Raw genomic sequence first — 25784 nt, 5'->3', positions numbered from 1 at the left:
TTTATTTCTTATCAACAATCAAATCAGAACATTTGACTTTTTATGATATTGATAATGTCATTGTCATCATAACTCGCAATTCGCATGTCGTATCAATATTTCAGTTCTAAGCTTTTATTGGGATTTTGGAATTACTATTATCGATTAATTGTTCTTCGTAGAAAATTACATATTTTTGAAGAGAAAATTGTTCTTGGAATAATTGCAAATCCTTGAAAGTTTAAAAATATGGTGCGCATATTTTATATTTACAAGGAAATCAATACAGATTACAGAGTGCAATTTTTTAAACAATATGTTATAAACATTGCCATTTAAATTACTAAAGAGTTATATTGAGTTACTTAAATTTAGCCTTTAAGTATTTGTTTTCTTTCAAATAGATGTTATTAGTAATTGTAAATTCTATAGGGTTTATTATTGAAACAAATTGTTGTATTATGTAGGAGTCTGCAACTGGTTCCGGTAGTGCTGGAGATTGTGAGGGAGAGGAGCAAGAGGATTCTTCTTCTTCATCTCACCAATCAGTTCAAGAGACCAGCAATGCTTTGAACAATTTGAATCTGAATGATGCGGTTTGTTATGTTTATTTATATGTACATAACAGAAGAATAAATAGCTACATTAAAAATATATAAATAAATGATTTAATTTGAAAAAATATATAAAGAAGTAATAAAAATTATAAGCCTACATTTAATGAATAACACATAATTTTTTAGTATTTGTTTAATTTGGACCCAATTTTACAATACTATTTAAACAGCCCAATATGTGCTAAATAAAAACCTATTATTTTGACAAGAAGAACATATATTTAAATTGTTTCTCTATACTGCTGCTATATATATCTTGGTTGGTGGATATACTCTATATGTATAGCCATACTAAACATTTCCAATGTTTTCCTTCACTAATACAACAACTAATGAATTAACAGAAAGGCTTAGTTGTGCTTGTGAGGACTTGTTTCTACAATCATGCCTAAAACCATTGTATTATATAATCATATTCTGTTAAGTAATCTTAGATTGCTAAAATGTTGCCATTACATAATTTCATGAATAATTCTATGGGGTTTTTGGTTTATTATGCCTTTTAATAGATACTGTAAGTCGAACATTTTTTTTTACACTTGCTTATGTATATATCACTTGTCAGTTAATCTAATGTCTAATAGCAAAAGTTAACTTTATTCGATATTTTGAATGGTGAGTGAGTTTGTTACAGGCACAGAGCAAGTGTAGGGAGTCTTTATCCCAACTACAATCCAAACTAGGACTTCTATATGTATCAGATAGCCCGTTTGCTCGTCTGCCTTACTAAAATAATTGAATATGGTTTCATGTTTATTTTACAGAATAAAGATGTTGAAGATGAGCTCACAGTCTTTCGCAGGCAATGGAAAAAGGAATTGGAATCGACTCCATCCGCACAGCATGAAAGCCGATCTCTTGTTAAGAAAGAGGTGAAAAAAGAGGAACCTCTGAATGAAGAGGAGAAGGTTAAGAATAAAATTTACTAAGAAATAAAAAAATCTTTTAATATAATTTTTTTTTTAAATTTCTTTTGTTTTTTATTTAGGCTAAGCAGTTGTTCCTACGAGGTGTAGAATTGGAGCGCAGTAGAAAACTTTATGAAGCCATCCAGCATTATAAAAGAGCCTTACAAATTCTTCCTGATGTTGAGAGGAGGCTCTATAATGATTCTGATCTAAGAGATGATACCCCTGAAGGTAATAAGTTATGCCACTTTTTACTTAATTATTTTTTACTTTTCCATTAATAGTAAAATATCATTGATGTTATAGAGGAATCAGTGATTGTTGAATCGATCCAAGGGGTACTTGCAGTCGACAGTGATGATGAAGATGCCGTCGAAGGAGAGGACTTGTTGACACGATTGCAAAGAATATTGGCACGAAAAGGCCAACTGTGCGAGCCCGAGCACCCTACTAAGGTAATGTTTAAAGGAATTAGATGAGAAACTGAGACTGAGCCCATTGAGTAGTTAAAAATTATCAACTGTTCTATTTGTTATCTTATGTCAGGGCGGGCACATATCGTGGCTGCCGTACGAGGTGCTGCAGCTGGTGCTGCGCTGGGTGGTGGGCGCGGACCTGGACGCGGCGTCGCTGGAGCGCACGGGCGCGGTGTGCCGCGGCCTGCTCGTGGCGGCGCGCGCGCCCGAGCTGTGGCGCTGCGTGTGCGTGAGGTGAGTGTGCGGCGTGCCGCGGCCTGCGCGTGGCGGCGCGCGCGCCCGAGCTGTGGCGCTGCGTGTGAGTGAGGTGAGTGTGCGGCGTGCCGCGGCCTGCTCGTGGCGGCGCGCGCGCCCGACTGTGGCGCTGCGTGTGCGTGAGGTGAGTGTGCGGCGTGCCGCGGCCTGCGCGTGGCGGCGCGCGCGCCCGAGCTGTGGCGCTGCGTGTGAGTGAGGTGAGTGTGCGGCGTGCCGCGGCCTGCTCGTGGCGGCGCGCGCGCCCCACTGTGGCGCTGCGTGTGCGTGAGGTGAGTGTGCGGCGTGCCGCGGCCTGCTCGTGGCGGCGCGCGCGCCCGACTGTGGCGCTGCGTGTGCGTGAGGTGAGTGTGCGGCGTGCCGCGGCCTGCGCGTGGCGGCGCGCGCGCCCGAGCTGTGGCGCTGCGTGTGAGTGAGGTGAGTGTGCGGCGTGCCGCGGCCTGCTCGTGGCGGCGCGCGCGCCCCACTGTGGCGCTGCGTGTGCGTGAGGTGAGTGTGCGGCGTGCCGCCTGGATAGAGAGAGAGAGAGAGAGACAGAAATTTACGATGCTTTTACAAGATCGTTGTAATATTACACAAGAGTTAAAGAGGACATGACTTATCAGTGGAGGTGATGCGTTCGACGGAATCGATTGAATTTCTCTGAAGAACTGAAAGTAATTTAACCAAAATTAAAAGCTCTTCCTCCTAAAACAGATTTGGCGAATAGCCTCAGCTCTGCAGCGTTCTCGGTTATACAAATATGATGATTGATGTATGGTATATTTCAATTACTTTCATAGCGTGCAATATCTTAGTGTGTCCTGATTGTGTTTAGAGTCAAATACTCGCATAACAAAGAACACTTTCTAGTATTTTTTGACGACGATGATATCCAGTCGAAAAGCTTTTTCTCCACAGTCCTATTAAAAGCTTCGACTCTTGAAACTCTTGCCTGCGTTTTCCACCAGTTAATAAAGTAATTAGAGTAATTGTTACGTCCCTTACGATTTTCGCATTTGTAGTACGTCATCACTCAGGAATATACTAACCGCATCTTACTACTTCCATATATTCTTTACTGTTATTCACACAATCCTATTAGTTGGAATTCAGGCAAGCATCACTCAGTTTTCAAGTGCTAAGTTTTGACTATGATTATTTTTGTACTCAACGTTATGACTTTCTAAGCTTGGGTAAAAGATAGATTTTCGGTGTAATATAAAGATACTCTTTGGCAGGACTTGGGGTATAGAGTGCGGTACGCCCCGCGCACATGGCTACACAAACTGGCGGCACATGTATGTGGAACGAGTTCGACTCAATCTGCACGGATGCTACATCAGCAAGACTACGTATCTGCGACACGGGGAGAACAGCTTCCAAGATCACCTCTACCGGCCCTGGTACCTCATAGACTACTATCGCTACCTCAGGTAAACAGAGTACCGGTGTCTAATGTATGATGTATATTCTGTATATGGGAAGTAGGAGATGGGTTAGCGGCACGGAAACAAGCGATTTGACACTTTTCTGACGTTTTAGATACTAATTAAAAAGTTAAAATTAAAAAATAATATTTAATGTAACAGTTCATTAATTTGTTCCACCCGTAAAGCTATTTTTGGTATATAACATTTTTTTAAATCATTTATTGACGTAATAAAACAATAAAAAAATATTGTATAAGAATATCAATAGTCTAACCTGAAACTAGTTCCGTTATTGATTGGGCCTATAGAAGTCTTGAGTCAAAAAAAACATTGATAAATAAGCCATATTACACAATATAAGATTATATTGATGATAGGACTTAGTATTTGTTGATTTCTAAGTAAAATATATGTACATACATATAATTTGACTCTATTAACATACTCTGTAATTAAAATGGTGGAAAAGAGTAATTACTGAGTTTCTTGCCGGTTCTCTCCGGTAGAATCTATTTCTCGAATCGGTGGTAGCTTTACATACATTTGAGGCTATCGAAATAACCTATAAATTCTTATAGGTATAGATTATTTTTGCACTTAAATATGCTTACATAATGAATTTGAACGCAATCATTTTCGCTATGAATAATGACCTGAACAAACGTTAGTCAATAATGGGCGTATACAAATTGTTACCAAGACTGGATTAAATGTTATTAAATGTTAAAAGTTTGAATGCTTTTTAAGCAAGGCAGATGTTCCAAAAATATGTTGTTTCAGATTCTTCCCAGAAGGATTGGTGCTAATGTATACCACGGCTGAGGAGCCGGCGGCGTGTGTGGGGCATCTCAAGTACCGCGACACGAAGAATAACCCAGGGATCGTGTCGGGACATTATCGGCTCGTTGGAGACACAGTGCGTATTATTTAAACGTTTTTATGCGGCGGTAGAAGAGCAGAGAAGGCCCAGTGGCTAGAACGCGTGCATCTTAACCGATGATTTCGGGTTCAAACCCAGGCAGGCACCACTGAAATTTCATGTGCTTAATTTGTGTTTATAATTCATCTCGTGCTCGGCGGTGAAGGAAAACATCGTGAGGAAACCTGCATGTGTCTAATTTCAAAGAAATTCTGCCACATGCGTATTCCGCCAACCCGCATTGGAGCAGCATAGTGGAATATGCTCAAAAACTTCTCCTCAAAAGGAGAGGAAGTTTTTAGCCCAGCAGTGGAAAAATTTACAGGCTGCTAATATGCGGTGGTAGAACTTTATGCGAGACCACAGTGCTGGTACCAACCACTCATCAGTTATTCTACCGCCATACTTAGTATGTTTCGTTCAGGTTTGAAGGGTGAATGAGCCAGTGAAACTTCTGGCATAAGTGATATAACATCAGTTCCCAAGGTTGGTAAGGTTATACAAGGAAAGGTTACATAACCAATGCGTGCGTAAATTCTTACGACGCCAATATCATTAAGCTGGGTGACCACTTTTCATAGACAAGACAATGGCAAAGGCTGGTATGCTTCTATTATGAGCAAAAATATGTATATTGTAATATTGCATTGTAGGTCGTGATTCTGATAAAGAAAGCGAGCAACGAGAAGAAGCTCTCGCAGGCCTCCAACACGCGATTCCGCGCGAGGCGCAAGGAGCTGCACGAGCAGCACGAGCAGGTGTTCCAAATGGTAGGACACTTTTATTTGTTCGACGTTTGCATTCATAATACGTACAAATCAAACAAAGATGTATGTGTTTATGTGTGTCACAAGTCCTACTTATTCAGCGTGAGTAATATTAATGGTTTGCAAATAACTAATTATTATAAAAATAAAATATTTTCTTCTTCACACGCTCACTAAAAGTTTCGCAATTTAAGTTAGTAATAAAATAAATATTGTAGAATAGGATAAGCTGTGAAGTTTTCTATTTCGAGCGACTTGACATTTAATTAGCGGATTAGCGAGCAACTTCATGTACATTTCATGTTAACTTCAAAAACCCAAATAACGATAGCAAACTGAGCAATACATACACATAAAAAGTCTCACTCTCATCAGCTATTTTTAACCGTCGTATCGGATAAATTCTTATATAATATATTTATAAAATAACATGTCCTGACTGACCGATTCATCATCGCTCAGCGTAAACTAATAAAGCTTTTAAATTTGATGGTAGGTGGTTGGTGGTATAATTTTATTGAGTAGACATCCAGTAAAGATGTTTTTTTTTTAATTTTATCTCTAACGGGGTGAAACAGGGGTCGAAAGTTTGTAAAGAAGTCCGTCATTTTTGAAGTTAAAAGCATAATTTTTTATTATTTGGGCTACTGATTAAACATTAGTAGTTTTGGATATTCTATTCCCGAGGGAGGAAATAGGGCTTGATATTTCTTTTAATAAGAATAACCTATATTCTGGATATTGGTCATTTTTGAAATTAGAAGCATTTACTAGTCTAAGCAACTTACTAGTCCCAATACTTTTTTCCTCAAACGTAATAAATACTCGACTGTATAATATCATAATACCATATAATTGTGTATGGTATTACGGTATTATTATTAAAAACTCTACGATTTTATTAGAAACTAGTTGTCGACCGAGTCTTCGCTCGCGTTTTAGGGGTCGTCAAATGTTAGACATAGCCCTTCCTTGGAGTTCAAGCTTGCTTCACACCAAATTGCATAACATTTTATTCAGTGGTCTTACCGTAAAAGAGCAACAGCCAGGCACGCAGACAGACAGAGTTACTTTCGCATTTATAATATTAGTGAAATGAAAGGGAACTAAGAAGTGATCTCCCGCAGGAGCTGCAGGTGCGCAGCGTGCGGCGGCGCCGCAACTGGCAGCTGGTGTGGCGCCGCTACGCCGTGTCCACGCGCCGCGACCAGTGGTCCGCCTTCGAGCTGGCGCCCAGCAAGTTCCCGCCCTTCGCCTTCAGCGCCGTGCGCGCCTACACCGCCGACAGCTCCGCGCCGCTGCTCTGCTCGTCCGCCTGGTGAGCGCCGCCACCCGCTCCGACTGTTTCTGCCCCCCCCCCTCGGTTCGATCCCTAACGACTGACCGAGCTTTCCTCTAGATGCCCGAAACTATATTTGTAAATTCCTTTGATTTTTGATGACGAAGCACCTGTCGTCGCCCTTATCAAATTATTAGGAAGTCACAAAAATTAACACCGTTGATAAAAATAAATCCTCTGTTTTCGGACTTATTTTTGAGGATCGAAAAATGATAATAATGTCCCTTTCAAAAGTGTATTAAAATATAGGATATTTATTGAAAATTATTCTATATTTAATTGCTCTTGGTCGTGGAGGCCAGAAACTTTCGGACCTGACAGCTTACTACATCACTACGTGCTACAGATTAATTTAATCTTGAAGTTATTATTTATTTTATATTGTAATTAAATTTTAAAGCAAGTTTTTTTTTCTTTTAGATTTTGAAACCCGCGCATCTGCAAGTAAAATTTGATATTTTATTTTTGATTGCTGTTTAAATTTAGAATATAAGAGTTGTTCCAAAAATGCTGCTTTTTATTTTTGTAGAAAAACTAAAAAAAAATATATATTAAAAATATTAATTGTTGCACATTTTAATATACATATTATCTTTTTAAAGAGCGAATAGTCTTTTACTAAAAATATTTCGAAAATTATAATACTTTTGCTTTTTTATTGATGGCAAAGTTAGACGAAACGTGAAGTTGACTCCTCTATAAGATGGTTGTGTATTGTGTAATTATAGAATATTTTGTTTTTAATTTGCACCTACGGTATTGTTGGTTTACTTTGATTAAATGCTGTAATATATATTGAAGATAAAATTAAATGTTGATAAGTAAGGTGTATTATTATTTATCTAAGTCCTGAAAACGTCTTGTCTTTGTATTCCAATTTTTTTGTATGGTAGCACCATAATATAATAATCTAATCATACATATTATAAACAAAATAAATGTGAATGATTTTAACAATAGTTGTCTTCTAATTATAAATGTAATTATTTGTTTGTTTTACGCATGTGCAATAGTGTTTTAAAACACCGTTATTGGCCATTATATTATTATTAGGTATATCCGTTTCACTGTAGTTATATGTCGAGGGAGTTGCCCAATTTCGGGAAATCAATGCTTATCAGAGGTCAGGTCGCAGCTAAGGACTTGTTTCAAATTTATTAAATATGTGGAAAGGTTAAGTGGAAGTCTTCTAATTTTATTGGTTGATTTATTTATGGATAGCATTAACTCAACCAAATTATTTGGTGAATTAACAAATTATCGAAATATTCTATTAAATTATTTAATAAATTTCTTGTTAATTTATGTTTTTTTTATAAATTGTCTAATTTTACAAGGTATTCAATTTCACTTACACGATTTTGGGTTTGTATGTTTGAAATGAAACTGAATAAATAATAATAAAATATATATATATACATATTATATACTTAAGAACATATAATATTATAAATAAGAAGCTTATATAGAAATAAAAGTTACATGTGCTTGCCCCTATCATTCTTAGAGACAAGACGTGAGTTTTAATATGCCTGCATACATTTCATTCGTACACTCGTATTCGTTGATTTGTCTAACTGTAAGCGTGCAGGCAAGTTTTATTGGTTTCATTCCAATGAACATAATATCATAAACTATTTCGAAAGGGGATACTTGCTATCCTTTTTAAGCCTACACAGAAAAAAGAGATAGCACTATATATAAACTATCCTGTAAAAGTTTTAATAGAACAACCGGTGTCACGTTGAGTTGCAAATATTTTTTACAATTGGAAACAGATTAATAATTTGATTTTCACTTGGAATTATAAGATTTATCAGAACCCGCGATATCGAGTCTGAGAATGTTTAAAAACATTTAACTTTTAGTTTTATAAATATAACATATATTTACACACTGAAAATGTTTTAAATGAGATTGGACAAATTGTAAACAAAATATTATTTATAATAACAAATGGAATTAGGAATTAATACATAATTTGTATTTATTTTTTAATTTTATATTTTGGTCATATTATATTCAAATGTTACAATCCAGAATGTCAGTCGACAAGAATATAGATTAATAGTTATGTTACTGTGGATTTTTTAATATCTCTTGAATTCAATACATTTATCTTAGTTTGTTTGTAGTTACATTATTTTCTGTGTGAACTGATGAAGTACAAAATCTATCCCTAATATATATTATTGCTAAGGTAGATTTTTTTGCAAAGCAAAGTGTTTAAATAAATATTATCAGCTAAGAAAATAAAGCAAGCTTAATTAACGCTTAAAATTGTATAATTAACATTTAACGGATTAAATGTGTCAAATGATTATTTTTGACTTTTTCTTATGTACTAGTTTAAAAAAAGGAATAAAATTGATTAAAAATAGTTTATATATGGTTATTTTTTCAGTTGTCCAATAGTTTAATGTCAAAGTTGATCTAGCTAGGGGATATTCGCCAGGAATAGAATTTTGTAAATTATTCCCAAATTATACCTGAGTTACGATTCATATGCACTTATTTGCTATAAGGCCCATCTCCCCATTTTAAAGGAGATGTTTTGACAATAATACACATACTTGTAAAAGGGACAAAACATCTGAGTTTTTCTTTACTCACTACTACGCTTCGTGATATGATATGCACTGCCCAAGATATTTCACGCATCAAACAAGCGTTAATTAATTGTCTCAGGCAAACACGATCTAATTATTTGGTACCCTTTTATATTTTATAAATTGAAGCGCTGTCACTAAAAAAATAGCTACATAAGATTGACTGAAGCAAACTATTTCATATTAATCTGAATTTTAATCATTTTATCAAAATATTCACTATTATTTCATTTTATTTGAACTTAAGATGCACTTCATAAAGGTTCTTACCGCCACCGCCTAAAAAAAATGCTATTTTTGCTCATCTCCAGAACCAGTGCTGCCCACGATATACACAATACACAACTCTGGACATCTTTATATGAATGGGACATAGTGTAAAGATGACATAGTTGCATTTTTTTATGATATCGGTAGGTGGACGAGCAAATGGACCACCTGATGGTAAGTGGTCACCACCTCCCATAGACAATGCCGTTGTAAGAAATATTAACCATTCCTTACATCACCAATGCGCCATCAACCTTGGGAACTAAGATGTTACGTGCCTGTAGTTACACTGGCTCACTCACCCTTCAAACCGGAACACAACAATACTGAGTACTGCTGTTTGGCGGTAGAATATCTGATGAGTGGGTGGTACCTACCCAGACGAGCTTGCACAAAGCCCTACCACCAAGTAAATGTATTGTATGTAAGTATTCAAATATGTATTGTATTCATGACATTGTTTATGGTTTCTATAAAATGGATTTAAATATTTTGATGTATATTTGAAATTAGTTGTAGCCCGCGGCTTAAGGGTTGGTCGTTAGGTGTAAGGCATTAAAAAGTACGTCCTTGAAGTTCAAGCTTGATTCATACTAAATTTCATTATATTCGGTTTATTGGTTTGGCTAGAGTTACTTTCGCATTTATAATATTAGTATTGATAATTCGGTTTGTGATCTTAAGTGCTGTAGTTAAGGCCTGGCTAGTTAGAAAGGAATATAGGTAGGTAGTTGTCACGTCATTACGTGATGTCTTTAATTTATAACATGGTGACAGCGGTGCCGCGATGCCAACTTGGATTCAGTCGGAAGTTGAAAATGTGAACGTTGCACTGCTTTGTTCAGTTCACGTGGATTTAAGCAAATACGAATACCATTATATTTCTTTGCTACAAGTACCAATGGTACCCATTCGGTAGGATATGCAATTAATAACACCTAACTGTATCATTTATTCTAACTCCTCTTTTAATCGATTGTGTAAGCCATGAGGAAATATTCTCGATGCCGATATGACAGGTGAAACGGATTGATCAGAAACGATTGATATTTCCCCGGTAAACATCCTAATACTTCAAAAACATCATAATTCGATATTACAATTGTTCGTATACGTTTATTTAGCCTATTTTTAAATTAAATGTATGTTCGAGTGATTGAAAAATAGAAATATATGGGAATTCAAATTTATCTTTTTCATTGGTTAATAGTTGCGATTAAGTTAATTGATTCGTAACTTGTAAGTGTAGAATGTTTTAAATAAATTGCTTTATGAACTTATTTTGTTTTAGAACTAAAACGAATAAAGTAAGTAAGAATACAATTGACCGTGGTTAATTATTGTTTATTAAATAAACAACCTGCAATTATATATGCACTGTATTGTATTTATTTATGGATTAATTTGTAGAGTCAATGTAATTTCACCGAATTACAAACTCGGGGCGGAGCGGAGGCATTTAAATAAAAGAGGTGATTACATATTTAAATTTTTATTTTATACACATTCTCAAATCGTACTCGACTAGAAATGAAACAACGTCTAATGACTATAAATTTATTTTTTTTTCAATTATAGTTATATATTATTTCTTTGTTAATAATTTATTTACATATTCACGATATTACATCATCGAACGTTCTACAACTACTGGTGGGAATCTCTTCCCGGCGAGCGCCCGGTGACCGGCCTTGAGCCCGAGGCGTCAGATGAGGCGCTCGCTGAGCCAGATTCAGGAGTCGGGCGGGGCGCGGGGGGGCGGCGGCGCGGGAGGCGCGGGCGGCGCGGGGGGCGCCAGCACCGGCTCCGTGCTGCGCCGCCGCACCTTACCGCGCTTCTTCAGCATGGTGGCCTGCGGGCAGCGCGCCACTGAGCCGGGCCGGCGTCACGGGCCCGCCGCGGGGCCCGCGCCCGACCCGCGCTTCGTTTTCTTCAGCATCGTCGCCTGCCGGTCACACACACCCGCTCACCTCAGCCCGAGATCGAGAGTACGCCCTTGCGCGGGATTTTACGCCTTCCTACGCTATCACCGCCAATTGTTGGCTACTTTGCGTTCCCGTGCGACTTTCATTACTTTAAAGAGTTATTTTTAAGACAGTCGAACTTGTGATTCATCATGTTTGAAGTGATAATGTAATAAAGATTGAATTGATATTCTTAATCGGTATTCTTAAAACGACTTCTACAATTCATTTTATGAAGAAGTACCTTAGTAAAATCCCGCACTCGGCTGTATGAGTACCCATATTTTAAATTTAATATAACATTTATTTTTGTGTTATTGGTCTCGGGCATTGACCGCGTTTTCACTGAACGAACATTCCAGTACGTTGGCGATACATACACGATCAAAGCAAACGTTAGTTCGTTGGGCAGCGCCGGCTCGGGGCTGTGACCGGCGAAGGGACTTTGTGAAATCACACGACAAGCTAATTCATTCACAAAGTACTTTATATTTATATATAGCATGAGTCGTATGAACTCGATTCTGAGCTAAAAATTATAATTTATCAAAACTAATTTCAAACTGTGACACTAAGTGTAGATGCCGCGTGCGATGCGCGGTTATGTTATGTACCAAGTATATTCTGGTCATTAGCAAATGTCACTGTAACTTATCAAGCTGCAGTCAAAAGATCGATCCTGAACTTTGCATTAAAATTAAAACTAACATTAGTGCTATGAACTTGTTTTATTTAATAATAGAAGAAATTGTATTTTAATGTGGAAAAGTTCAGAATTTCTTCTTAAAGGTACAGTAACATTATGGAATATTGTTAAAAAAAAGGGTGATTTTGTCATCGTAGGGCCGGCGCTGTCTCGGGCAGTGAATACGCGGGCGTAGCGTGGATAGTGCAGCGATCATACTAAATCAGCTGAGCACGATATTAAGCAGAGAGAAGGCCAAAAATAATAATCACGCCAGCAGGCATCTAACCAAGACAACATGCAAGACATATTACTTAAATGTAATCGGAGCTTTAATTTTGCTTCTAAAATTTTCGATTAACTTGAATCCAAATGAGGCATTTTAAGTTTTCCATAAAATAAAGAAGAGTTTAAGTAAAGCATGATATGAACTAAACTTACTTCAAGCCATGAATTTTAAATTCCTAACATGTAACTAAATGGAGAAACTGGAAGACTGATCTAAGAAACTGTAATTTATTGTAAATTTAAAACATACTACACTACTCATCGAGCCAGTGAGCAAATATTCAAGCTTGTGGATGAAACATATAAAAAAAAGTATGAATAAGTATCGAAGAGTAACTCTCTAAAAAGAGACCGATCCAATTAACATTTTATTCATTTCTGTTGTGTGTGGTTATAATTTATTGATATTTTTCTTTAAATGGACTTTCCATTTTATTTGACCAACTAGCTAGTAAGGAAATACATAAGACATCCCGTTACTCTCTCATACTTATACCAGAAGGATTGAGCGTGTGAACATACCTTAAGCGCGGACTTGAGCACGACCACCTCGCTGGGCGCCGCCACCCACGGCTCGCCGTCCACTTGCACCGGGATCTCGCTCCGCAGGTTGATCTTAATGTGACCACCCTGCAACCAGACGGACGAATATATTTATTTATCGAATACACTTATGTTATTTTAGGCATAGATCAGTAGTAGTCACATGCCTATAAAAAATTTAATAGCAATTTAAACAAGTCCAATCGGAATTTTGATTTAGGTTAAGTAAATGATTTATCCTGTCTTCTCTGCTTGCCACCTACATACCTGTGCTATCCGCATTGCACCGCGCAGACCAGATTGGATCTGCCCGAGATGGACTACACCGGTCACACCCACCACCTCCAACATGCCGTCCCAATGGTTAGGCTTGTTGAACTGATCGTCTTTCTCCGGACCCCATGGATTGGCGCCTGACCCCCAGCTTTTTAGAAAAATAGAAAGTCTGATTAACTTCCACTAAAAGGGATTCTGGTTTGATTTAGTTTATATAATATGTTATATGTATTGTCAATGGCAACGCTCTTTTAAATACACAAGCTATACAAGGGAACGTGTGTTCCTTTAATCTAAATGTCCTAATATAGATACTGAGAGCTGTCTACGGCTACTCGTAGTTTTTAGCAACGATTACCTACTTTTTATGCATTATCCATCATTCTGCTACATTGAATTTATTTGCTTATTAGCGTTTACTTATCGCTTGTTATAGATCGTGTAGAAATGTCAATGAAATGCAATTAGTAAGCTAAGATATTAATATATATATTTATGCTGATAAAAGATTAAAATTTAGTAACAATTTGTAATGTCTTCTCATTGCTGGATATTTTCCTTCTTCTGCTCTAGTGCGGGTACAAAAAAAATATACGTATGTCGTGAATTTCAAACGACACTTGAAGGTTTCTTCTCGTTGTTATCCTTCGGCACAGAGGGTCGTATATTATGAGGTCATTTATAAGTATGTGGTGTTTTAGCCGGGTTTGAATCAACATATCTTCAATTAAGATATTTATACTGTACCATACATTTTGATTGAATTCTGAATTAGCCATTAATATAAATGACCAGTACATAAAACTCCTAAGGTGTGGTGTGTGTATTACCTAAGAATATTCAATATGATGATGCCCTCGACTGCAGGCAGGTCGACAGGCTTGCCGTCCACCTCGAGCTTAACCGCCTTGTGCAAGTCCTTGCACATTTTGCGTCCTACCATCTTACGTAGGCCCATTTTAACGTAGACGCCCTTGTTGCGCAACCTTTGGGTGAGACGGAACGGGTGCTATATAAGTCCTATATTTTTTATGGTGTCATGTTTAGGTTTTTTTTTAGTAACAATTAAATATTATTTTTAAAACTGACATTTTTTATGAAAGAGATACAATTTTTAAATTCAATATTTTACGATAAACTCAATTTAATTTTAATTTAGACTATTTTATTTTTATTCTTTACCTGCTGTTGAATTTGTTAGGGTTTTCTTCACGAGCATTGTGGAAGTCGAGGCAGAGGTCAGCGTCGATGCCGATACCGAAGTAGTTGTTCATGACGAGAATTTGTGAGTTATCTTCGCTCTGAGAGCCTGTCAGAAATATTTTGTTACGTAACTGTCCAAAAGCTTCATAAATTTACTTTTTAAATTTCAGTTTACCGAAGATCCCATAATGGGATTAATCCGCCTCTATTAAGACTATCTGTTTAAAATAGCTGTATGATTTACGACACACAGCTTTTATTGTAAGATTATGTAAAGGTACGTGAAACTCGAAGAGTTGAAACTAAATCTCCGTTAAAAGTAATTAATAATATTATAGACCTTGGTATTGATCATGCTAATGAGTACACGAGATGCGCTTGATGCGCAGAAGACCGGCTGGATCGTACAATAGTCTTTTTTGTGTCCGATTATTATTACGTTTTATGTCATCGATATTAAAGATACTTTGTTACATAAATAAATATTATTATTAAATGAAATATATATATTTTTTAAATAACGTAACATACCCGGTAGTTGCTTGGACAGTTCCTTGGGTTCGTCCTGCTTGTCCTCGGGATGGAAGACCACGGTCCAACGGTCGAGGCGGATCTCTTCCGCATCGATGACGTCACGCAGCAGCGACAGCGGGTCCTCGCAGCCCGTGTAACCCGAGCCCCAGCGCAGCACGCGGGCTAGGTCGTTACCTGTGTTGCGACAAAAGTAGACGAAATATTATTATAGACATGATTTCTTTAAAAATATTTTTTAATCTCCATAGACGGCACGCTATTTAAACTTATATAATATATATAGGTTTACAAATTAAAATAAAAATATTGCTAAAATTGCTATAACTATGATTAACAGTAAATATACAAACTGTATATTGTTAAAAAAAACCATGATATTTTTAATCTTTAGTGTGGAAATAGAAATATGTTTTTCAAAGCTTACCGGTGCCGAGAGGCACTATCGCGCATGGTGGGTTTGAACACTGTGAGTCTTGTCCCACGTTGTCGAGGCATTGCAGGACCCAACCGATGGTACCGTCCCCGCCACACACAAGAATTTTGTAGTTCGGGATATGGCGGAACACGTATAATCTATACGGAATGGAATATCATTAAAGCAATCGCGTAAACTAACTATAATTCAAAAAAGCTTACAAAGGAACTTGAATTTCTAGTAATCCACAATATAAATCCGAAAGTATTTTTTTTATTAACTTAAGTATTTGTAATGAAGATTAAATCTGGTAATAATTAACTTTTGTATTCAATATAAAAAAAAATAAGATATGTTGCTTTAGTGGTGAGTTAGTAGATAATAAATATGAAATATTAATAATTTCAAGACGTACCCAGGTAATGGTCCGCCATTCTCCAGGTCGAACACCTGATATGGGTTGAGGAGTTTGCGGAAGGAAGAAATAAGTTCAAGTCCCTGACAACCGCCAGACTTGACATTCACGAACACCAGCAACGGCTTAACGCCGGATGGCACCATCGATGGTTCGATGCTGGGTAACAGCATCACTAAAGAATAAACAGTCAGTTATTGTATTCCAAATCGTTGAAGATTGAAACCTAACATTATGCAGGCAGTTAGTGCACATGCTACACTTGTTGATGGAATTTAATAACTACAGTGCTATTCTGTAAGACCTTACATGGTAATTGACTCGTGTAAATATTTCAATGTCGCATAACAATTTCTGATATTTCACGATTTCATACGCAGAGTATTGTATTAATAAAAAAGTTTTATAGAACAATATGAATAATAACGTGACAAAAATTACCGGTTAAATCATCTGGTGTTCTATTCGAAATTTAAAATGATAAAATCCTTAAGCCTTAAATAACTTAGTTGTCGTTCAAGCAACCATCCATTGCTCGAGTTCTTCAACAGAATAAACTCTGGCTATGGAAATGTGTGCGCGTACAGACTAGCACGTTCTACCTTCATTTTATTAATTTGAAGTATGGATTTATAATGTTTAGCCTGTTACCTAATAAATGCTTATCTTCATATTTGGCCTCTCGGAGCGCGTAGAGGGCGCGCACTGCCTTGCTGGCGTCCTCGTATGTGATCACCATTGATCCATATTCGTAATAGATTGGGCCGATTGATGTGAACTTGTTCTCTGTTGGATTTTATGATGCTTTTTAGGAGATAAGAAATATTCTAATTCAAATACCAAAAAAATTCTATACTACCAAAATTAAATATTACATTTACTATTACTAAAACTTTGGAATAGTCTTTTTTTACAAATGCACTGACCGGCACCGAGGAACTCGACCAAGATGTTCTCATAGTTCCGCTCGGACAGACCGGGTGGCAGCGACGCCACGAAGAGCGCCAGCGTGGGTCCGTGCGGGTCGCGGCGCGGCTGCAGGTAGAACCGAGCCAGCTCCATGCGCCGCACGGACTCGCGCGCCAGCCGCACCAGGATGCGCCACGGACGCTCGTCCTCCTCCAGCACTCGCTCCGATACTGACGCATTACCGATTAATCGACTCATTTTTACATTTAAGGAGAAGACAGTGAAAAGATTTAGAGCATGTCCACAAAAATGTTTTTAGATCATTTAACATTTATTGAGAATTAGGCTCTAAAAATAGAAAACACTAAATTATTTATTATATACTAATCAATGTTGTCACACGAGGTTTAGACGAGTAGCGTATGCGTGAAGTTAAATGCTTAGAAGAAGAGGTCAATGAACGTTAATAGAACAAGTTGTTCTCACCCCCGCGATCGAGCAGAATCTCGGAGCAGCGGTAGTCGAGTGTGGCGTGCGCGGGATCGAGTCCAAAGCGCTCAAGCGCGGCGGCCATGAGGTCGGCCACGGTGTGCTCGCCGGCGCACGTGACTGTCACGAAGGCGTCGCCGGCGCCGGCTACCCGGCCCGGGTACACACGCACCTCGCCACCACCCGTCTCCGGCTCCCTGGTGCAACGACCCTCACTTTTAGACAAATTCTCCCGTTTATTATTGTATTTTTTTTTAAAGATTATAATGCTGCGAGATAATTGGTATTTATTTTGGATATACATGTCCTCTTGGAGATCAAGTATTTTTATATAACAATTATATTACACATTATGGAAATATTTGGTGTCGACATAGACCTAATAGAAGTGAATAGAAACGTGTATTCGTGTGTTCTAAACAAATATTGAGGATTAAGACATGGCCATAACTTATTTAAGTATTTAATTCGTTTACAGTTGACTATTCGATGTTTTCGAAAAAGCGGTAAATAAAGATTTCTAGGAAGAAATACCAAACTTGTTATAGATTAAGCTCCAAATACTTCTTTCATGACGAGGTCAAGAATCATTAATCGAAATAATCGAGAATCTTAATCATTTACGGTTACGTATGAGTGTAAGATATGAAAAGTTCAAGTTAAGTTTAAGTTTTTTCGTGTTTATGTTCTGAGCACGAAGTTTCTTATGGGTACTTAACTTACTTGAAACGCAGAAATAGTGCAGGTCTTTTATTGGGCAGACGTGTGACGCGGGCGAGAGGCGTAGGGTCGCGCAACGGTGGCTCATCACCAGCGAGCGCGTCAGTCAGCTCGAACTGCTCGGGCTCGCGAGCCACGTGGAAGGCGCGTAACGCGGCCGCGACCAGTTCGCGCTCGCTGAAGTTCCGCCCCACGACTACAGGCCGGTACAGTCGACGCGACCACGCCGCCTCTCCGTCGTAAACTTTAACTACCTCTGCACGACAATTTTTTTCTTGTAAAGTCTAATTACCGAAAAGTTATATTCATATTATAAGTTTGATGTTAATTAAGATTGAATATTGATTTTTATATTAAAATTATAAATTCCACATATCTTTTTAGCAGCAACGTTTTAATGTATAATACTTTCTCGTACCTTTATATTAAAACCAAATAGGTATGCATTTTATACTCCGGTGAAGCGGAATATGTTTAAAAATATTGCGTATTATAGTAGCTTTACCTTCATCTCTATCGTCTGGGGTGCGGTCACGATGTTGTTTATGGTCAGGGCGGTGGTCCTGGTCGGCGGGAGCGCCAGTCGACCCGCCGCCAGAGCCCGAACGGCCCTCGCACCCAGAGCTGAACTCCTCGCTTACGCTTCGAGCTGCACAATATTACATCCCGTATCGCACATGCCCCATCACCTTTGCTACACTAAAGCTGTTAGTGGCCTCGGTCTAGATGGATTTAGTTAAATCGTTGGTATGGTATCTTCTACACTAAACCAAATGATTCAATTCAAAAAAACAGGTTTTATTTTGGGATCCCCAATAGAATTTCGTATGCTATTTAATAACATGCAAGATATTTAAAACATTTTCATGTGTCATATTCATATGTGATGAGTAAGCCCTTTATGTGTAATAAAGGACTTACCCATTAAGACAATTAAAATATAAATTCTCTCGAGTACAATACATAAAATAGTTAAAAAATTATACTTAAAAAAAAAAACAGTGACATACTTTAAAGTTTTATACTTATTGTACTAATTTATTTCATTTTTGTTATTAAATATTTAATCACATTATTTAGCATGGCGTGTTAATATTTATATTAAAATATTATATTATATTATTATAACTATATTATTTACCTTAAACATATAATTCTACTGAAACATATCATCTAAAACACTTTGTTGCAGGATAATTATAACAAAACACAATCTTTTTGCAAATCATTTTTCGAAAAACCCTAGTCCGTATGCACTATCAACGTCAACATCTTTTAATGCATATTTTTTATTTATTTAAGCATTACTATATATCTTGAACATGTTACAATAAGATTAATATATGATTACAGTTTTATTTAATCACATTTGGACGGCATACGAACGTTTTTTTTTTAAATAATAATCTTGAGCAACTCAAGCTTAGCTCATACCATTATTCATTCAAATTTTTTTTTTGGTGTATCTGTTTTCTCTGATTACATTGCTAGTGCATAAAGACTAGAAGAAGACTTATAATGTGTGGCCATTCAGTATGTAATGGTACCACCCAAACAAACATTAACAGCAACACCGTGTCTCTGTGCATGGTTACCTTATACTGTTGGAATACTGCATCACGAGTATCCTTGAGGAGTTGATCCGGAGACATAGGATTGGGAAGATGAGACTAGTCGAAGACTTTAGAGTCTAGTGGATATACTCGAAGAATGATCGTGCTAATGCCCCTCAATCGTACAGAATCGTGATCATTTAAAATGTTTGCAAAATAATTAGATTTATATAAAGAATTATTTAAAGAGTTAATACGTTAGTGAAATTAAGAGTTAAGCATGTTATTTTGAGTCAGATAGATTGAAAATAATACAAAATAAAAATTTAAAACAGATATTTCTGACAGCAATAAATAAACGTTTTATAAAGCTAATGTCACGATATTGGCGAGTGGTCCTTTTCAAAGGTACGGTGAAGTTGTCTCTATATGTGTAAGTGTAAAAGAAGTAAGCAAAGAAACAAATCTCAGTCACAAAGCTTTGGAGATGATTCTTTTGAGCTCAATTAATGTTAATGTACTGTAACTGTAATGTAATGATTCGTTCATGTTTCGTGATTTTGTGGAAAGAATCATCTTCATTGGGTTTTCATAAAAAAAAAACAGTATAGAAGCATTTTTAAGCTTTATGAGAAAAAGCATGAAGAAAGCTTTTGACTAAATGACCTCGAAAGAACTAAAACCTAGCAAACTTCATTTATTTTTGGATTTTATTAATGTAATTATTAGTTTATGCTAGGTCATAGTTCAATTGTATAAGCACGGTGGCGAAGCGTGATCACCTCTTGAGTAGGGGGGCGAAGCGCCTCCGTGGGGACTGCAGGCGGCCGGCAGCAAGCGACGCGCCAGCGTCACGAGCCGCGTCGGCGCCCAGCCACCGCGCCGCCGCGCTGCCCCAAAGACACCGCTCACACTCCGCTCGCCCGCGCGGCCCCACACGTGTGCCGCGCCACCAACCTAGCCGGCCTCCTAGCAACCTACACCTAGCCGCGGGGTAACGAGGCACATGTGCGGGGCCTGGGCACGACCCCCCGCAGACCCCAAGCTGTGGATTCGACACTTACGGCATCCAAAGTCTCGCTGTGATGGAGGTGGGCGCACGTGCACGCCGATGATGGCCTCCATGGGCACCTCCGTCCGGGGGATTGACACCGCAGACGGGGGCAGGAAGATCGGCTGCAATGCGCCGAAATTGCATTCTTCTGGTATGAGTGCTCGGCAGCCAGCGTGACACTGAAATATACTCAAATTAATAAACATTATATCCATTTCATCAACATTTAATGTGTAGGTAGGTATCAGTGGTACTGACCGTGCTACCACACCACTCGCAGCGGTAGCCGGTGAGGCACTCCGTGGACCAGCAGGCACGGCGGCAAGCAGTGCACTTGGAGTTGGCGGGAAGGTTTCCCTCGCGCCAGTGGTGCACGTGTCGGGGCTCGCTGCCGGCACAGTATGTTGCGTTTTCTTTGCAGTCGGCTGCCGCAAAGTCCACGCATTCTCCGTGGACGAAGTACTCGCATACTAAACAAGAACGTTATGAGGCTGTCAGGAAATATACCTACCTCAAGCTTTTAATACCTAGTTTCAAACTATCACACATTTAGCCAACTTTCCTAGCTAATACATAGCCTTTTGAATAATATTATATATCATAATAGCCTAAAAAATAAAACTATACAAAAAACGTTCTCGCCTGCCGTCTCCCGTTAAACCTGTCAAGATATAACATTTTGAGTAAAGTAAATAAATAGTGATAGTTTTTTTAATGTGATTCATTTTTATGACATGATAAGACACAGAACCATTCCTGGATTATGTCGATGTTACATTTAATGTAAGTGTGATACTTACTCATACAATGTAAAGCTGGCAGTTCATCAAGCCGCTTTCGACACACCGTGCAGAACTTTCTTTTGTGGTGTGTCGGCTCTGACCAGCAGTGAGCCACAGGGTTCTGTGTAAAAAAAAAGGTAATATACAATAATATTCTGTTATAACCGAATTGTAACTACGTTGTAAATCATAAGGACTTAATTGCGTAGGTTATATTATAATTTACAAATGTCAGTGCCAACAGGGGCTGTTGTACAATTAGTGTTCTGGCAATCTTCTCGACCCCCTAATAAGATTTCGAAATCGGTCCAATTTTGATGGTTCAAGGCTTGTTCGACGCGAGACGCTGCCAAGGCTCGCTCCGATTTTTGCAACCGTTGCACACATGCCATCTCTATTGCCTAAAAGGAGACGCTGGTTCTGCTGGTGTTGGCTTGACAAGTTAACAGTGCCGTGGGAATGTAACACTACCAAAATCATCAAGCGGCTAGTTAACATTTCTTGGCAGAGAAAATCTAATTAAAGTCCAGTGCCTCAGGGTACTAATTTTATATGTAAGCCGCAAGACCAATGACATAGTTTAAAAAAAGGACTTGTTATATATCTAACAAGAATAAGTACTTTTGGTACAGGTACAAAATAAAATCTTGAAACTAAATCTAGTAAATCATATGGAAGTTGTATTAGCAAATATTGTTAGTTACCTTGATGAGGCTCGGCGCCACCCCGCAGCACGGCGTCACCACATGCCCCACGCATCGCTCGTGCACTATGAAGTTGCACACTGAAACAATTTTTTATATATTAAATATATTTTCTTTAATGAGTAAATGGAAATATTTATACATATCTAATAGAATCAATATTAACACTAAAAATATTTAAAATAAATCAGAAGCTGTACTTAATGGCTAACTTATTATTAGACGGATGATCTCAATCCAGTACCAAGTGTTTAATGTAAGTGACGAGCCCTCCGAGTAAATACCTAAGAGTTGTGAATTATATACTTTTTGAAAAAAAAACGTTCCATTAAAGGTAATATGAATAATGCGTATGGAATTGGCATAACATAAGTAAAAGCTGGTCTAGGGCCTCTTCCCCTTTCGGCTTGGAGCTCTTTTCAGTAACTCCACTTAAAAGTATTTCACCCAACTTATCCAGATTTATTCATGTTCTCTTCCTTCACCGTCGAGAGGAATTATAAGTACAAATTAAGATTGATCATGACAATTTTTATACCAAAGAAGACTATCCAAAAATGTATAAATAACCTATAAAAGGGGAAAAAACTGATAAACTTCCAGTTGAAAACTTGAACTGCCATTACGAAATATTTATATAACTTGCTGGCTTTTTTTGTCAGTGTTGGTTTTTTTTGTTGACGGAATCAGATTTCGAAATTGGAATTTCGATTCAAAGGGAAACGCGGCTAGCATTCTTTCCATCATTCCAGGCGGCCATGATTTGCACAATAGCTGCTATTAATTATTAATTTTAGTATATCTGTATTTTTAGTGTATAATGACTCGTTAACAATATTGACTATGTCAAACATATATTTATATTGATTAAGTCTATATTGTGAAGTCTTTAATTGACTATTTTATTAGTTTAAATAGTAATAGTAAGTAATTTTATTGGTTACGTAAGTTTTATTTGTGAAAATGATAACGCACTTAAACCTGTCGCAAAAAAATATAAAGAAGCAAATTTATGTTTAGAAAACAAAAGTTATTTAAAAAAAAAGACAATCATATGAAAATAATAAGTTCTGCGCAGCGATGTAGCGACACAAAAACGAAGGCATCGATCAGCTTATGTTGAATTCTGGGAGTAGCATACAATGACCCCCAAAGAGTCCGCTGATTTTCAGGCTCTTAGACGCTAGAATATGAGCAAGTGTCAGCTGCAAATAGATCAATAAAATATCAGATAAACATATTACAAAATTTAACTTGATAATATCATAAAACAAAGACCCAGACTATATTAACATTACAAAATTGAAGAGTTTGTTTATTGAAAGCGTAAATCAGGATTTGAATTTTTTTTAATAGCTGACTGCCACCCACGAGGGAGCAGCTAATTAATAATTTTCTTACAAAAACAATTAATGAATGTATTTAAGTAATTTAAAGCCTTTATAAGAATGATTCCATTCCCTCTATTAGTTTTAAGAACACTGACGTGACGTCGGTGTCGGTCAAACCTTATGCGTAATAGTTTGTTTATCAGATTCCACGAGTTTTAATATATAGTGACTACTACGAAGACGATGAAAATTAAATAGCGTTTTGTGGAACATTCCTTTATTACTGAATCATCGCGAATTGGATATTTATGTATGTTATGGAATACCATGATCATTTTAGTTAAATATATTTAAAAAATCTCTTTTGATATTTTTTGATACTTCATAGTTAAACGAATAAGTATCCTTTAGCTTGGAGAAAGACCCCGCTCCAACTAAAGAAAAAATTATGGTGCATATCCCACCAAGCTCCAGTGCATTTTTATATATCACCGCCAACTAGAAAATTAGCCATTAAATGAAACGCCTAGCCACCAGCGACCTGAATGACAATAGCCAATTCATTTTCCGTTCCTTAGGACAGTTGCCGGACAATTTTTTTATAAAATAGGTATTCGGACTTGAGAATCGACCACTCGATAGTTAGTGGTCAACAACAAAAATATAAACCATATTCCTTACAAGACCAATGCGACACCAACCTTGAGAACAAATATGTTATGTCCCGTCAGCCTGTAGTAACACTGGCTCACGCACCATTCAAATTGGAAAACAATATATGATGAGAGCAAGGTATCTACCAAACGGGCATGCACAAAACCCTCCACCAAGTAAAAATGGTTTAAATATTGAATAGCTAATTTAAGCAGTTGGCGGCGACATGTATACCGCATATTAATGCACATATAATAAACCCAAATAAGGCTAATGAAATATCTATCCACCAGGCTTTCTTACATTTTCATTTTGTATAAAAACTACGAAATAAAAGTTAGTCACTCTATATATAATATAATATTATATATTGTTTAAAATATATAATATAACATATGTATAGGTTTTGAAACGTATTCTGATATAATAAAAGTAATATATACAAGTCATATCCCCAATATAATCTATTTACCTGGAGTTAAATGATTATAAAGTATACTTGCATATTACATTAAGAAAAGGACAAGGAAACGAACGACAGTTTTATGTTTTCCAAGCACAAAAACTAAAATAAAAGTCAGTTATTAATTTTTAAACGAAGCGACTTGTTGATTCCTCCAACGGCGAACGTTAGCCCTTGTAACACATCACGACAGTTATTTACGGTCAAGTGTTTAAAGGCGTTGATTACGAGGCACGCGACCGCATTCAAGTTCAGCGGTAATCTGCGGCAGGTGACGTTTCACGTGGTAACGTTCCTGACATTTCTATTCATATTCAATATATGTATTTATTTAGATATAGACAAAAAAAGACCCGCTGAGCTTCTTTCGCCGGTTTTTCTCAGGTCAGGGTGTTTCCTTTTCCGAACCGTTGGTAGTGTTAAATTTGACTATCAATAAGTAAGTCTAATGCTTCTTTATTGAATAAAGGAATTTGAGTTTGAGTTTGACATTACATTGTGGAAGCATTCCGATATATTTTTTTAATCTTCGATAATTTATTTTTGGAGCTAATATAAATTGAAACGAACTTAGCATTTACTGTAAAATATACTGAGTTCAAGTTAGCTCTACAGACACTTTTACCACGAAGAAGAAACGGTCAAAAACTCGATATGGCTGTTACTTTTTCAACAAGTTTTTATTTCAACTGTTTGTATGTTTGTGACAACTGAACCAGTTTTATTGAACTGCTTGAAACGAAATTATACACAAACTTTTTGTGTATGAATAAATTAATTTGTTTTTTTTTCTCAGTTTTTTTGTTATATTATTAGTCGAAAGTCTACAGCTGAAATCTTCATACAAATTGGAAGTAAGCAAGTATAATTTGTGATGAGGGAGTGGTACCTACTCAGGTGGACTGAAACAAAGCCCTGCCACCAAGTAGGTAAATGTAATATTCTATTTCGGTTCCTTATTTTTACAAATTTTGAATGCTTGTATAATATTATAAGTAATATGTGATAAAATTAATATAATATTTTTGCATAGGTTCATAAATAGGAAACGAAAATAATTTGTTTAAAATGATTCCAAAATATATACAACTTCTTTAATTAAAATTCTTTATGTAGCATTGGTTTTCATATGATATTTATAAAAGGAAATACTTCGAATGGTAAAAAAGGCTGAATGTCTTTGGTGCGTTCAATCATAGCATAGACAAACACGAAGCCGAGTGCCTCATCTCGTGGGATCGATAGCGACGCGCA

At 37.1% G+C, this 25784-nt stretch overlaps 2 protein-coding genes across 7 annotated transcripts in view; one reads left to right on the top strand and one right to left on the bottom strand.

Moving 5' to 3' along the window:
• Positions 1 to 71: 71 nt before the first annotated feature.
• LOC125067388 (F-box only protein 9) lies at positions 72 to 7494 on the top strand. Of its 2 annotated transcripts, XM_047675952.1 has the most exons (11): positions 72 to 231; positions 447 to 575; positions 1361 to 1504; positions 1585 to 1735; positions 1811 to 1959; positions 2051 to 2214; positions 3453 to 3647; positions 4425 to 4560; positions 5217 to 5333; positions 6458 to 6648; positions 7090 to 7494. In XM_047675952.1, coding segments are annotated over exons 1-11 (1380 nt in total). In that variant the 5' UTR covers positions 72 to 228; the 3' UTR covers positions 7091 to 7494. The 2 variants fall into 2 exon arrangements, with proteins under 2 accessions (XP_047531908.1, XP_047531907.1); XM_047675951.1 differs by lacking the exon at positions 7090 to 7494 and having other exon boundaries at positions 6458 to 6657.
• A 3530-nt stretch (positions 7495 to 11024) lies between these two features.
• The window catches only part of LOC125067195 (diacylglycerol kinase theta), a 32548-nt gene continuing 17788 nt past the window's right edge, over positions 11025 to 25784 (bottom strand). Inside the window, exons 2-19 of one of the 5 annotated variants that reach the window (XM_047675636.1) lie at positions 22083 to 22162; positions 21397 to 21499; positions 20855 to 21066; positions 20607 to 20775; positions 20325 to 20432; positions 18495 to 18638; positions 17993 to 18245; positions 17267 to 17484; positions 16798 to 17010; positions 16523 to 16657; positions 15872 to 16046; positions 15466 to 15614; positions 15039 to 15215; positions 14487 to 14613; positions 14135 to 14290; positions 13296 to 13452; positions 13008 to 13115; positions 11025 to 11400 (exon numbers count right to left, since the gene is read on the bottom strand). In XM_047675636.1, coding sequence (XP_047531592.1) covers positions 11281 to 11400; positions 13008 to 13115; positions 13296 to 13452; positions 14135 to 14290; positions 14487 to 14613; positions 15039 to 15215; positions 15466 to 15614; positions 15872 to 16046; positions 16523 to 16657; positions 16798 to 17010; positions 17267 to 17484; positions 17993 to 18245; positions 18495 to 18638; positions 20325 to 20432; positions 20607 to 20775; positions 20855 to 21066; positions 21397 to 21499; positions 22083 to 22162 — 2804 coding nt within the window. In that variant the 3' untranslated portion in view covers positions 11025 to 11280. Of the gene's footprint in view, positions 11494 to 13007; positions 13116 to 13295; positions 13453 to 14134; positions 14291 to 14486; positions 14614 to 15038; positions 15216 to 15465; positions 15615 to 15871; positions 16047 to 16522; positions 16658 to 16797; positions 17011 to 17266; positions 17485 to 17992; positions 18246 to 18494; positions 18639 to 20324; positions 20433 to 20606; positions 20776 to 20854; positions 21067 to 21396; positions 21500 to 22082; positions 22163 to 25784 lie in introns of all 5 variants that reach the window. The other 4 variants (XM_047675638.1, XM_047675639.1, XM_047675640.1 and 1 more) reach the window with 4 other exon arrangements.

The sequence above is a fragment of the Vanessa atalanta genome, chromosome 11 (genome assembly GCF_905147765.1).
Source record: "Vanessa atalanta chromosome 11, ilVanAtal1.2, whole genome shotgun sequence".
In the NCBI taxonomy this organism is placed as follows: domain Eukaryota; kingdom Metazoa; phylum Arthropoda; class Insecta; order Lepidoptera; family Nymphalidae; genus Vanessa; species Vanessa atalanta.
The sequence above is the reverse complement of the archived record's forward strand: the minus strand, read 5'-3'. Positions and strand labels throughout refer to the sequence as shown.

What these genes read in the sequence shown, in the direction of transcription:
- LOC125067388 (XM_047675951.1), top strand. An exon ending in ATCGGCTCGTTGGAGACACA is followed by an intron (nt 4,561 to 5,216) that starts GTGCGTATTATT and finishes ATTGCATTGTAG; the next exon opens with GTCGTGATTCTGATAAAGAA. An exon ending in ACGAGCAGGTGTTCCAAATG is followed by an intron (nt 5,334 to 6,457) that starts GTAGGACACTTT and finishes GATCTCCCGCAG; the next exon opens with GAGCTGCAGGTGCGCAGCGT.